Consider the following 12,451-nt stretch of genomic DNA (forward strand, 5'->3'; position numbering starts at 1 on the left):
CTGGTCAGGGAACGATGTCACTTTCTCTACCTTTTATCCATTCTTGCTTCTCTCACTTTCTAATGATGTGTCTCCTTTCTCCCCAAATTTCTGTTTCTAGGCTTTCATTTTAACTCCATGCCCAAGCTGGGTAGCTTCCCCCAGGCTCCATTGCCCTCAGCTCCACCCAGCTTCCTGCCCTTCAGCCCCCCTGGCCCTCCCCTCCTTGGCTGCTCTGAGACACCGGGGTTCTCCTTGGCCGAGGCTCAACAGGAGCTGCAGATGCTGCAGAAGCAGCTGGGAGCAAGTGAGCACCTCCTGCTGCATTTGTGTGTTTGCGGCTGCTATCCCCACGGAGGGGGGCTCTGCATGGCTTGGCTTGTTGGCAGAGTTTAAACAAACAGCAACAGAGGGCTACATGTTACACAGGGAAGACTGAAGGAAAGCTTTGCTTGTTGTTTTGGAAATGTATTTACTGTTATTTTTCCGGTGTGTGTCTACTCAGTTAATAAGTATGTGTTCACCTGGCTGTAGACCTGGTGCTCATAAACTGTTGAGAGTGTTGGGTGCCACCAGGAGTTCTGAAGCTTTGGCCAACTGGTAAAATGCTTACTGGTAGGATGTGGAGGGATGCTTATGCCTTGTCTATGCCAGATAGAGTTGCTATGAGTCAGAATCAACTCAACAGCAGACAACAACAGCATGCAGGATGAAGTGGCCATGAAAAAAGTGGCCACGTTCACTGGGATCCTTCGTGTAGCTGTTATATCCTCCTGCTGTGAACTGCTTTTAACAAGTTCAGATTCTGGTGTCATCAGGTTGAGGGCAAAAGGGTGGTGGTGGAAGAGTTCAAAAGAAGAGGTGACACAGCCCGTTTTCCTGTGGCCCAAGGTTCATCCCTGCTCTGGACAGGTGGCACATGGGCAGCTAGAACCAGGAACAGAGGCTGAGAGATGTCTGCTGGTGAGCTCTGTCTGGTGATTCCCGAAGATAATTGGTCTTACACAATCATGTAATTCCTGGACTGTGTAGACTCATCTTTTAGAAAAGGGGTTGAAATATTTATGGGCTGGTTTCCTCATCATAAAATTTTTTGTGTGTAAGATCACTTATAGCTTAAAAAAATAAGAAAAACAACTTATTTTTGGATGAATTTGCTCTCTAGTAGTACTTAAGAAAAAATACTAGAAAAGAGTTTTAAATGACCTCAGAGCCACATATGTGCCTGTAAATAAACTTGGTTGAGGGATAGCAAGGGCCACCATGCAAAGGATGTCCAGTGACCTAAGATCGCTGTAATTTGTGTCCAAATGTCATTTGGACCAGCTTATTCCTTTTGTCAGCCCTGAGAATGGATACTTTTTTCTACTGTGCCCCAGTTTGATTTCCAAAACCCAGCTAGACCAAGTCCATTTATTAGGAGAGTTTGTATAGGTACCTTTCTGTAGGCAGTGAAGTCTAAGAGGCTGACTCTTCTGCTAACTCTTTTCACAGGTACAGCAATTAGGGCTCACCCAGCACCGTTAACCTTGTCTTACTCGATCCTCACAGAACTCCTGTTGTGACAGGTAGAGCCAGTGCCAGGAACTAAGGCTCTGGGAAGTGAAGTTACTTGGTCAAGTTCACTACTAGTAAGTGCAAGAGATGAGCTTGAATCTAGATTTTCTGCTGCCAGTTCAGTGTGTTTTCCATTATAGCTTTTCTGCCTAGGATGGTCTTTTACCATCCTGCTCACAGTATGGGGCTGAGCTCAGTTGAACAAATTCTGAAGGCCCTATGCAACTTGTCCTGTACCACAATCTTTTCTCTCTCTTTAGAAATTAGTGGAAGGCATTGACCTGGAACTCGTTACCTTAGCAGTGCTGGCACCAACCACTGATGGTAGCAAATGTGTCCCATGCCAAAATGGCAAGAGTATTCTCTGGCTTCCTTTTTTTTTTTTTCCTTGCCTCCTTTTTTTCTCTTTCCACATATTGTCAACTCGTCTTTGTCTCAAGGAAAGGGTGAAAGGAGAACACTGTACATGAGAAAGTGTTTGTTGATGTGAGTGGAACTGGAGTCACGTCTAGTCTGAGCCCTTGCTCAAAGCTGGGATGGTCCCAGCCTTGGTGAGGAAGATTGTAGCCCTTTTTCTTCCCATCTGAAGACATGGTCCTCCTAGAGTGACTACCGCATACCAGCACTCCTTGTTTGCTTTGAACCAGGTTTCCAAGTTTCCCTGTGGATAGTACAGCATGGCAGTTTCTCAGGTCACTATAGGACTAATATCTCCTTGTGCTAAAGGCTGGTCTGTGTGGTGTCTTTGCATGGCTTAGGGCATATACTCTGTATTGTGTGGCCAGGGGAGATGGAAACATGAGAATGCTGGTCATTGTTACTGAGAGACTTGCAACTTCCTATGACCTGGGTTAAAAAGTAAGCCAACTGCCTAACACCACTGATTACTCCCTTTGCCTTGTGCTGGGGTGGAATTGAAGGGGGTGTGAGAGAGGTATGAAATCACATCTTTATAGAATCCCTATTAAAATCTAGATGTGTAAAATTTTCTTCTTCCTGTTTGACTCACGGTGATGCTAATGAACGTCTAGTATTTTGCAGCCTGGTGAAGGAATGACCAATGGCAATACTTCCCTGACTTTGCTTCCTGTTAGAATCACCTAGGATGATTTTTAAAACACTCAATGCCCAAGCTACACCCCATATCAATTAAAGCAAAATACTTGCAGGTTCAAGCATCAGTACTTTTTTTTTTTTTTAACATTTTCCCAGGTGATTCCAGTGTGCTGCCAAGTTTGAGAAACAAATGAAGGCAAAAATGTCAGATGCCAATTGCATTAATCCCTCTGACAAATTTGGCTTGGTTAGAGGATCCAGAGACCTCACTCCTGCTTCCTTAGGTGGAGCTACTTGTCTACTCTGTTGCCCATGGTGATAATTCCTGGAAGAAAGCAGTCTTCTGAATTTCTCCTAAACTATGACCCTGCCCATCTCCCTTTCCCCTTCCCCAAGCTGGGCTTCTTTTTACATAGAAACAGAGATGATAGGGTTCAAGGGAAATGGCCATGGTTTCACAGAATCTTTGAGCTGGAAGTCACCAAAGAAATCTACCGGTCCTATTTCCCTCCACTGAAGAGTACTCAGTGATTCTTCGGACAAGAGTAATAAGATTTTACATTTCCTTGAATCATGTTGGGTAAGACCCAAATCACCACTTGCCTTTATAGAACCTCCCCCAGCCTCAGCCAAGAGTTCCACAGTCTGGAGTAATGGGGGCTATCATATCCAGCTGTATTTCATGTCCCCTTCTTCTTCTGACAACCCCATGGAAGCAATGGAAAGATTGGCTGGTTAGCTTCTTGGGGAAGGCAAGTATATGTAGGCAAATAGATATTCCTGTTTACAAGTATGTTCAATTCAATGTCCCATTCCACTCTTGACCCCTGACTTTGAGAATGAGTTCTACTTCTGGAATTTCCCTGTACTTTATCATGAAGACTTGTAGTGGAAGCCAAGAGTGGTGTCAGTGGACATTTTCTTTGAGTATACTGGTGACTTTCAGATACTTTATCCATCTTCTACTTCTTTAAGTTTCATGCTAGAAATTCATGGGATGAAAGTTACAGACTCAGGTTGTGAGTCTCCATCTACTTGTTATTCCACCGGGGGCTGGGATCTCTGCCATCCCATGTGGTCCCCTTTAGTTTTTGTTCTTAACAATCATACTCTCCCTTGCTGATCCTTCCCTCTGATCACCCTGTTACTTCCTAACTCATATTTCTCTCTGTCCAGGCGTCAGCACTGGCCCTCCTGCTTCCCTAGCTACATTGCCGAGTAACCATTTGGAAGCCAGCTCTCCCCACCACCTCAACCCTGCCCAGCCCCACTCTCCTCTGAGGGGCACCAGAGACCTGGACAGAATCCTGGAGCCTGGGTACCTGGGCAGCAGTGGACTGTGGGACATGATGAGACCTCAGAAAGGGAGTGTATCTGGGGACTTATCCTCAGGCTCTTCTGTGTACCAGCTTAACTCCAAACCCACAGGTAAAGCACAAAACAGGGAGGGTCAGCCTGTGAAATAAACTCTAATTCAGAGTCCACTCTCTTCCTGTCTGGCTCACAGAGTGAGTATAAAGTGAAAGGGCCCAGCACATATATCATCCAGAGAGTAAGGCTCCACACCAGTGCTGGGTCCTTTTTATGTACATCCCTTCATCCTCCTGCCCAGTGCCTCAGGACTCTGCAGGGGCATGGGAAAGTCAGCGACCAACCTCTTGTGCTCTGACATTCATGTCCTTCCTCCCTGCATGTCGACCCCTCTCAGCCCAGTCTGAGACTCAAAGAATGCCAGACACAAACATGCGTGGGGATATTCTTCCATCAGACAGGAGTTGTTAGAGAAAGAGAAGCCATTTCTACAACAGCTCCCCCCTATACACACATATCCTGTGCACAAAATTCAATTCAAATTTTCCCTGTCAGTCCTAGCACTCGTGCTCAGGGCAAAGACACGTCACACCAAATGGAGCGGTATAGCTGTGTAGGTGAATATTTAGATGCAGCTCAGTGCCAACAGTGACATAATTGTAATTTTCAGGAAAGACGGAGCCCAAAGCAGAATGGTGCTGTTGATGTCTGTCATTAGCATCCCTTGCTCTTCTCTTTTTGTGTATCATTTTCCTTTCTTCCTCAAGTTCCCCCTCAAATCCCTAGATCCCTGTAGGCTTTCCTTTCTTCTATATTAAAAGTGATTTGAGGGAAGTATTGAGGATCAGTCATTAACCACATAAGTTTAAGTTCATGTACTTTTACCTTAGGTCTTTTCTCTAAGGGTGGGAGGAAGGGCTCTGTCCCCTGCTAAAGAATATCCAGTCACGCATCAGTAAGAAGAAAGGCATTAGGCTAGGGAGTGAGGCCTTCCCTGTCACCGTCAAAGTCATGCTCGGGAGGCAGCCACACCCTTCCAGGAGCTGGGCAGACCTGTCAGGAGTTCGAAGTTATTTTCCTAACCCATGTGGAACTCCCTTAAACTTACCAGACCCATGAGTTTGTCTAGCTTGGGGTCATCCTGTGTTTAAAGCCAGTTTTCTCTTTAGACAAAATCACCTGTCTTTCCTGGGTGCCTGTGAGAGGATGAAGGATGGTGATATTTAGAGATTGGCTAAAGGGCTGTGGGCCAAGCCCTGCCCCCCACTGCCACTAATGACCACAATTCTCCGTCTCCCACCCATCTCCCTGCCCTCCTGGGATGGCTGCAGGAGCCGACCTGCTGGAGGAGCATCTGGGTGAAATCCGGAATCTACGCCAGCGCCTGGAGGAATCCATCTGCATCAATGACCGCCTGCGGGAACAGCTGGAACACCGGCTCAGCTCCACTGCCCGAGGAAGTGGTAGGAGAGACCTGGGCTTCCCGTTTTTGGTCCACATTTAGGGATCTTCTGGAGGGAGCACACCTGGGCAGAGCTTTGCAGTTTTTAAATCACTTTGGTCTGTTTTATTTCACTTGTTCTTACAAACAGTCCAGCAAAGGACACGGGGCAGGTACTACTATCCCCACTTTATGGATGTGTTTGAGCTCAGAGACTGACTTTCCTCAAAGTAGAACTAGTTCTGATCTCAGAGTTGTCTGACCTCTCATCCCATCCTTTAACTGCTGATATTGACTTCTCTGTGCCCTTGTTGTATGATTGACAAGTGGTAAAGCCCAGGTCTTCCCCTCCCCTGCCACTTCCCAGAGGTGGCCTTTCTCCCTACACTTTCCTTGTGGGTTGCTATCACTTGGAGGCCATCCTTTGCAAATACCCTTGTCCTGCCCACACCACAGCAGCAGCTATTTATGGGGAAAGAGCCTCCTGCAGCTGCAGGTCTGGCAGGTAATAATGTATGGTAAGCAATACTGAGACACATGAAAATAAAGCATGCATCCCATTGTACTTAAGTTCCAGGGCCTTCTGCTGGGTGTGACAGTACCTTTGGGAACAACATAATGGGAAATTCCTGAAAGCATCTCTCACCCAAATGTGTAACTTGCCTGATTGCATTTTCTGGGACAGGATCCTCCACTAACTTCTGCAGTCAGGGCCTCGACTCCATACCTCAGCTCTACAATGAGAACAGGGTCCTCAGGGAAGAAAACCGGAGTCTTCAGGCTCAGCTGAGTCATGTTTCCCGAGGTAGGTGGTAAAACACCACAGACCGTGGCCACTCCCTAACCCCTATTTTCCCCGTCCACACCAATTACCAATGAGAGAAGCAAAGAGAAGAAGATGTCCAGACCCACCAACCCAAAATTCCCATAGTTATTCTCAGTCTAGAAAGGGCTATTTCCTGAGAGGTCCCAACCATGGGTCCTTAGACTCCAAGGTTTCAGGACCAAATAGCTCTATATAATCCATCGTTTCCATACACACTTCACTGCAGATCCAGAGTCACTGTCTAACTGGATACCAGTTTGGTGTCAGTTCTGCTTCTCTCCACTCACCACTGATTTGGAACCAGGAAAGGAAGGAAAGACAATGCCAGTATTCCCTCTCAAGTTTCTCTGCACGTTACTGCAGCTCTTCATCTCTGTGCCTCCTCACCACAGCCTCACTCATACACTCAGGGCATCTCTCTCATCTGGAGGCACTAGCAACATGTCCTCCAGAGCTTTCCCAACCCCACTCAATGGGCATCCATGTGGGCACCATTTTCTGTGTGGTCTGAGAGGCAGCAGAGCCTGGTGTTAAATGAATTGATCAAATCAATATATTATCAATAACAAATTATTTTTATTTACAAATATTTTTTGAACAGCCATGAAAAACTAAGATTAGTATCGAAAAGAATTAAGCCCAGAATGAAAGAATGCTTGTGGAAAAGGAAAATAAAGAGATATTTCTAAATTAGTCACCTCAGAGTAAGAAGATGAGAGGAAGGTCACTGCTTGGGAAAGAGAACTAAAGCTAATAGGTAAGAGAGAAGGCAGGACTCTTAAACTACCACTACAATCTTGGGAAGAATAGAGCAGATCTCGCAAGTGAGAAGGTAGGGTGAGATTCAAATGAGTACCATTTGCCACATCCAGGTGAGTTCCATTCCAGAGGACTCACAGAACTTAAAACCATATTCCCAGAGTCCCTGTCAATAATCTTTGAGAAATCATGATTAGAGAGTTGCTGCAAGCCCCTAAAAGAGCAAATGTCCCAATTTTCTCAATGATGAAAATAATACCTTCTAAAAATTATAGACGAGAAGTCTTGATGTTGATCTTTGGCAAAATTCAAGAAGGGGTTATTAAACAGATGGAAGGTGAGCACTTAGATAGTGATGAGTGTTAGCAAACAGAATTTTTTCCCTAGGGAGCAAGTTAGGCCATGTCAAATCAGAGGGTCATGGGCACTGCAAAGTAGAGGAGCACCATTCCCCAGGGTGTGTGGATATAGCTAGCCAACACTGTCTCGGTCCACCAACACAGGACCCTCCTCTTTGCCTGCCTCCTGTTTGTCAGGACAGATGTGCTTGGGCACATCTTCCTGCTGACCTTTGGCCCATGATATAAATGCCCCTGTGTTTTGGCCTCCAGAGCACTCCCAGGAAACCGAATGCCTGAGGGAGGCTCTGCGGTCCTCACAAGCCCAGCTTCAAGAGCTGGAAATGGAGCTGGAGCACCAGAAAGTGGAACGGCAGCAGCTTTTGGAGGACTTGAAGGAGAAGCAGCAGGAGGTCTTGCATTTCCGGGAGGAACGGCTATCCCTCCAGGAGAAAGATTCCAGGTCAGAGCGGGCCCACTGATAGGGAAGGTGGCCCCATTTTTAGATTTAGAAGAAGAGATATTGGCAAAACAGTCAATGGCCTCTTTAGAAAACCTGATTTTCCCATCTATTTCTGATTTATGGGTGGTTTTAGATCACTGGATGACTCCCACCTTCTTGCCCTGGTGTGGCGATCAACTACTAACCCAAAGGTTGGTGATTCGAACCTAACCAGTGGTACTTTGGAAGAAAGCCCTGATGATTTTCTCCTGTAAAGATTATAGCCAAGAAAGCCCCATAGAGCAATTCTACTCTGTAACACCTGGGGTCACCATGAGTCTGAATCAACTCAATGACAGTGGGTTTGTTTTGTTGTTGTTGCTTTTGAGTGGACGGAAGAATTTCACTAAGAAAACTTTTCACTCCAAAGTTGAGAGAGTGAAACCCTGTTAGAGAAGGCTTCAGCATATCAGAAACAAGAGAAAGAACGTTCTTATGGTTCCCACCATTACTCTCACCATAAGCTAGGAAAACTCTAACCTGCAGTGAGGCTTCTCCCCCAGTGTAAGTCTTATAACACTTGTCAACTTGAAAACTACCTGGCAGCCAGCAATAAGAAGACTGTGCTGGTGTGTCTATTCTGCCACTAGCTAATGGTGTGACTTGGAGCAGGTTACTTTACTTCTCTGAGCCATTTGTAAAATAAAAAGATGGGCTTCCTGATCTCTGAGCTGACAGCTAGGGCTAACGCTCAATGATGCAAAGGTTGACTCCCACCTTCTTGCCCTGGTGTGGCTGGGCTGTGCCATCAGCTCAGTGGCCCCTGCCTCTCCCTGACAGGCTACAGCACAAACTGAACCTCCTACAGCAACAGTGTGAAGAGAAACAGCAGCTCTTCCAATCCCTCCAGTCTGAGCTACAGATCTATGAGGCCCTTTATGGGAATTCCAAGAAGGGCTTGAAAGGTATGTGTTCCTCTCCCTCCCACCTCCCAGTCCCCTCCCCACTAACATCCTGTCCTCCCTTAGGGCCCAGAGAAGCTTTTCCCTTGAGGGTTGTAGAGATCTTGGAAAGCTACAGAGCTCTAATTTGCTGAAGGGAAAGTGAACTGAAACTTGAATAAAAACAGGGGCCACACAAGGTTGAGAGAGTAGATTATGGACAAAGGCACAGAAGCTAAAACACAGGGTGAGTGCTGGGTTGAGAGGAGACCAGCCTGACTATGGGAGAAGCTTTGTCTCATGGAGTTGTGAGAGGTCAAGTTAGATGAAGAGAGAGTTGTTAGTATGTAGAAGGCCTACAAGGTAGGATGAAAGTTTACATTTTATATAGTAGACAATGGAAAATAAGTATATTTTCTCAAGCAAAATTGGACCTGATGAAACCATAACGTTAATATGGTGTGTGTGGTGGGACATATTGGAACTGAGAGACATCTGAATCAGGGAAACCTCTTGGTTGAGTAGTGATATTCTGGGCACTCAATGAAGAGAGTCTCATATGAGGTGCCATTGAGAAGATAAAGAGAATGAGTAGGTGAATAACATTTCAAGACAGAATAAGCAAAATTTAGCCAGAATTTGGATTTAGAGGATGAAAGAGAGGCAGGAGCATCATGGAACTTTGGAGTTAGCTCCTGGGAGCCCCTTCTTCATCCTGAATAACCTCCCATTTCATGCCTGTTCTCCCTTTTGTGGGTCATTTAAGATTCATTTCAAAGCTACTACCATTAAAGGTCCATAATCCCTCGTCTTTAATTCCAAAGTCCAATAAGATCTCTGAATCAGAAGCTTTTTTATATATTCATTTTGTGATAAAACTGAAGTGATGAAAGGCTATTCATAGTCTTCATTTATCCCACTTAGTGAGAACATTTGCATATTTCATTGCTGAAATACTAATGTGTTTAAATAAGGGCTGTGGCCCCAGAGGCAACTGGTTGTTTTATGTAATGTACTATATGTGTGTCCTATTACCTAGCTAAAAACCAGAACAAATTTTACATTTTGAAATGCATTTGACCCCAAGGCTTTAAGGTAAGGGATTGTGGCCTTGTAGAATATTTCTTCAGTGTATGTATCACTCACTATGTAGAAATAGACTGTGTGTGCTACGTGGGGGTAAAACACATGGGGGAAGTTGAAAAATTCACATCATTATGACCCTGGCCTACAGTGCCACCTCTATTCTTACATGCTCCCAATAGGCCTGATGCCTCCTCCTCCTTCTCCTCTTTGATTCCTGAGTGCGGTGATTATCAAATCTCCTTCCCCTGAATGAAGAACACTAAAGACAAAAGGAAAATATGAGCCCAAGACACAGAAAGGGCCACATAAACCAGAAACTCCATCAGCCTGAGATCAGAAGATCTAGGTGGTGCCTGGCTACCAGCAATGACGGCCCTGACTGGGAACACAACAGAGAGTCCTTAATGGAGCAGGAGAAAAGTGGGGTGCAGAAATCAAATTCTAGTAAAAAGCCTAGACTTAATGGTCTGACTGAGACTGGAGGGACCCCAGAGAACATGGTCCCTGGACTCTCTGTTAACCCAGCACTAAAACCATTTCTGAAGCCAACTTTTCAGATAAAGATTAGACTGGACTATAAGACATGAAATGATACTGGTGAGGAGTGTGCTTTTTAGCTCAAGTAGACACGTGAGACTAAGTGGGCAGCTCCTGTCCAGAGGCGAGATGAGAAGGCAGAGGGGGACAGGAGCTGGTTGAATGGACTCGGGAAATACAAGGTAGAGGGAGGAATGTGCTGTCACATTATAGGGAGAGCAACTAGGATCACATAACCACGTGTGTACGAGAAACTGACTTGAATCATAAACTTTCACTTAAAACACACACACACACACACACACACACAAAATCTCCTTCCTCTCAGTCCCTATCCATTTCTAGTCCAATGCTGACCTCCTGCTGGGAAGACCTGCTCTCTAGCCTATAGGACTAAGGTTAATATTGAGATGAAATAAGACCGTTACCTACTCTGCCAACCACCTGCCCTCTGGATGCATGTGGGCGTGGAACTTCAAGGAAACTCCCACCTGGGTGCTTGCTGTCTGAGTGTGCCTCGGGACCCTCACAGGAAACCTGATATTTCCATCACAGATGGGTTGCCGTTGTGTGTGAGAATATAGGGAGGTCACCAGAAGAGAGAGAAGGCAGAGAGGTGTGTTCTGACAAGTGCTTGGATGTACTTGGATTGGTGCTACCAGGCCCCTCCTCTTCTTTCAGGTTATAACTGGGATGCCTGTCACCAAGTCCCCTTGAGCAGTGACTTGAGCCACCTGGTGGCAGAGGTACGAGCTTTGAGAGGGCAGCTGGAGGAGAGCATTCAGGTGAACAATTGCCTACGTCTACAGCTGGAACAGCAGTTGGATGGTGGTGCACGCAAAGCCAACCTCAGCCCCTCCTCTGTTACCCAGAACTTCCCAGCCAATACGGACTCTGGGGACAAGCAGCCACTTTTCCAAGGTAGGAAGGAAAAAGGAATTAGGAAGCACTTGGCCAAGGGCACGTCACCAGGATGTCTAAGGTGGAAGGGACAATCTTGCCTCTCCTGTGCTCTTGGAACAGGTTGAAATCAGAGATGCTTTAATACAGCACATTGAATGAGGGCTTGGGACCTAGGGCCAGGCCTGGCTCCACATTCTGGGGCCACTTACAGGTTGTTTGCTTTGGGCAAGTTGTTTAAACTCTCAGGTATTTAAGCCTTGATTTCCACATCTCTTAGATGAAAATAATAATATATACCTTGGATGGTTGTTGGAGTCCCTGGGTTGTGCAAATGTTTAACGTGCTTGGTTGTCACCTGTAAGATTGGAGGTTCAAGTCTACCAAGAGGTGCCTCAGAAGAAAGGCGTGGCATTCTACTTCTGAAAAATCAGCCATTGAAAACCCTATGGGGCAAGGTTCTATTCTGACACACATGGGGTCACCATGAGTCTGAACTGACTCAAAGGCAACTGGCTTACTGTATGGTTATTTGCAGCATTAAATTAAAAAAGTGCCTGTCACAATAAGAATTGTTCAATAATTAACAGCTGTAGATACAAATATCTATTCCTTGTATTCGTGTAGTGCTTTAAAATTAACTGAGTATTTTCCAAGATATAATTTCATCTGAGACAGGGCAAGTTCTATCTCTGTATTTCACATGAGAAAACTTAGGCATTGAGACCTTAACTGACCTGCTAAGGTTTAAGGGAGTCAGGGAGAGAACCAGAATTAGAACCAGGTTTCTGATTTCCAGTCTGTGTTCCTTCCATCTTGCCATGCTCTGTCTCAGTGTTGCTGAGCTGCTTATAGTCTCTAGCCTGGGTTCCCTTTCCCTAATGTATAAGACACCCAGCTGTGTGGCAACATGTTCCTGTACCTGGGGAGATCAGGACAGTATTGGTGGGAGAGTACTGGCTGGCGGGCACCTTTATTCCAGGGGAGAGTCATCCCCTTCTTCTGCCCTTCCCCTGCCTGTCTGTTCAGATGGGCATGTTTATCTAGTTCTCTCCCTCTCTTCTCAACATGCCTCTTCAGTCTCACTTCCCCAAGTTTCAGTGTGAATACTAATACTCTTCCCAAACCCCAGTCCCTTCCACATTCCATTTCTTCCTCCTCTTCTTTTCTTTTCTTTTAATGCACCATTAATTCACCATATCCACTTATCTCCATGGCCTTATCCTTTATTTTATTCTAATCAGAGACCACTTCTGCCATGCCTGCTTTTCCTGGGCC

The 12,451-nt window shown here is 45.7% G+C and overlaps 1 protein-coding gene across 19 annotated transcripts in view; it reads left to right on the forward strand.

Moving 5' to 3' along the window:
- LOC126073344 (myomegalin) overlaps positions 1-12,451 on the forward strand; it is a 254,478-nt gene that overhangs the window by 234,653 nt on the left and 7,374 nt on the right. For 10 of the 19 annotated variants that reach the window (XM_049879947.1, XM_049879926.1, XM_049879928.1 and 7 more), the window contains 7 exons: positions 101-286; positions 3,769-4,020; positions 5,235-5,366; positions 6,030-6,149; positions 7,541-7,730; positions 8,550-8,674; positions 10,955-11,194. In XM_049879947.1, coding sequence (XP_049735904.1) covers positions 101-286; positions 3,769-4,020; positions 5,235-5,366; positions 6,030-6,149; positions 7,541-7,730; positions 8,550-8,674; positions 10,955-11,194 — 1,245 coding nt within the window. Of the gene's footprint in view, positions 1-100; positions 287-1,473; positions 4,021-5,234; positions 5,367-6,029; positions 6,150-7,540; positions 7,731-8,549; positions 8,675-10,954; positions 11,195-12,451 lie in introns of those variants that run through there. The other 9 variants (XM_049879935.1, XM_049879936.1, XM_049879940.1 and 6 more) reach the window with 2 other exon arrangements.

Source organism: Elephas maximus, chromosome 3 (genome assembly GCF_024166365.1).
Source record: "Elephas maximus indicus isolate mEleMax1 chromosome 3, mEleMax1 primary haplotype, whole genome shotgun sequence".
NCBI lineage: Eukaryota > Metazoa > Chordata > Mammalia > Proboscidea > Elephantidae > Elephas > Elephas maximus.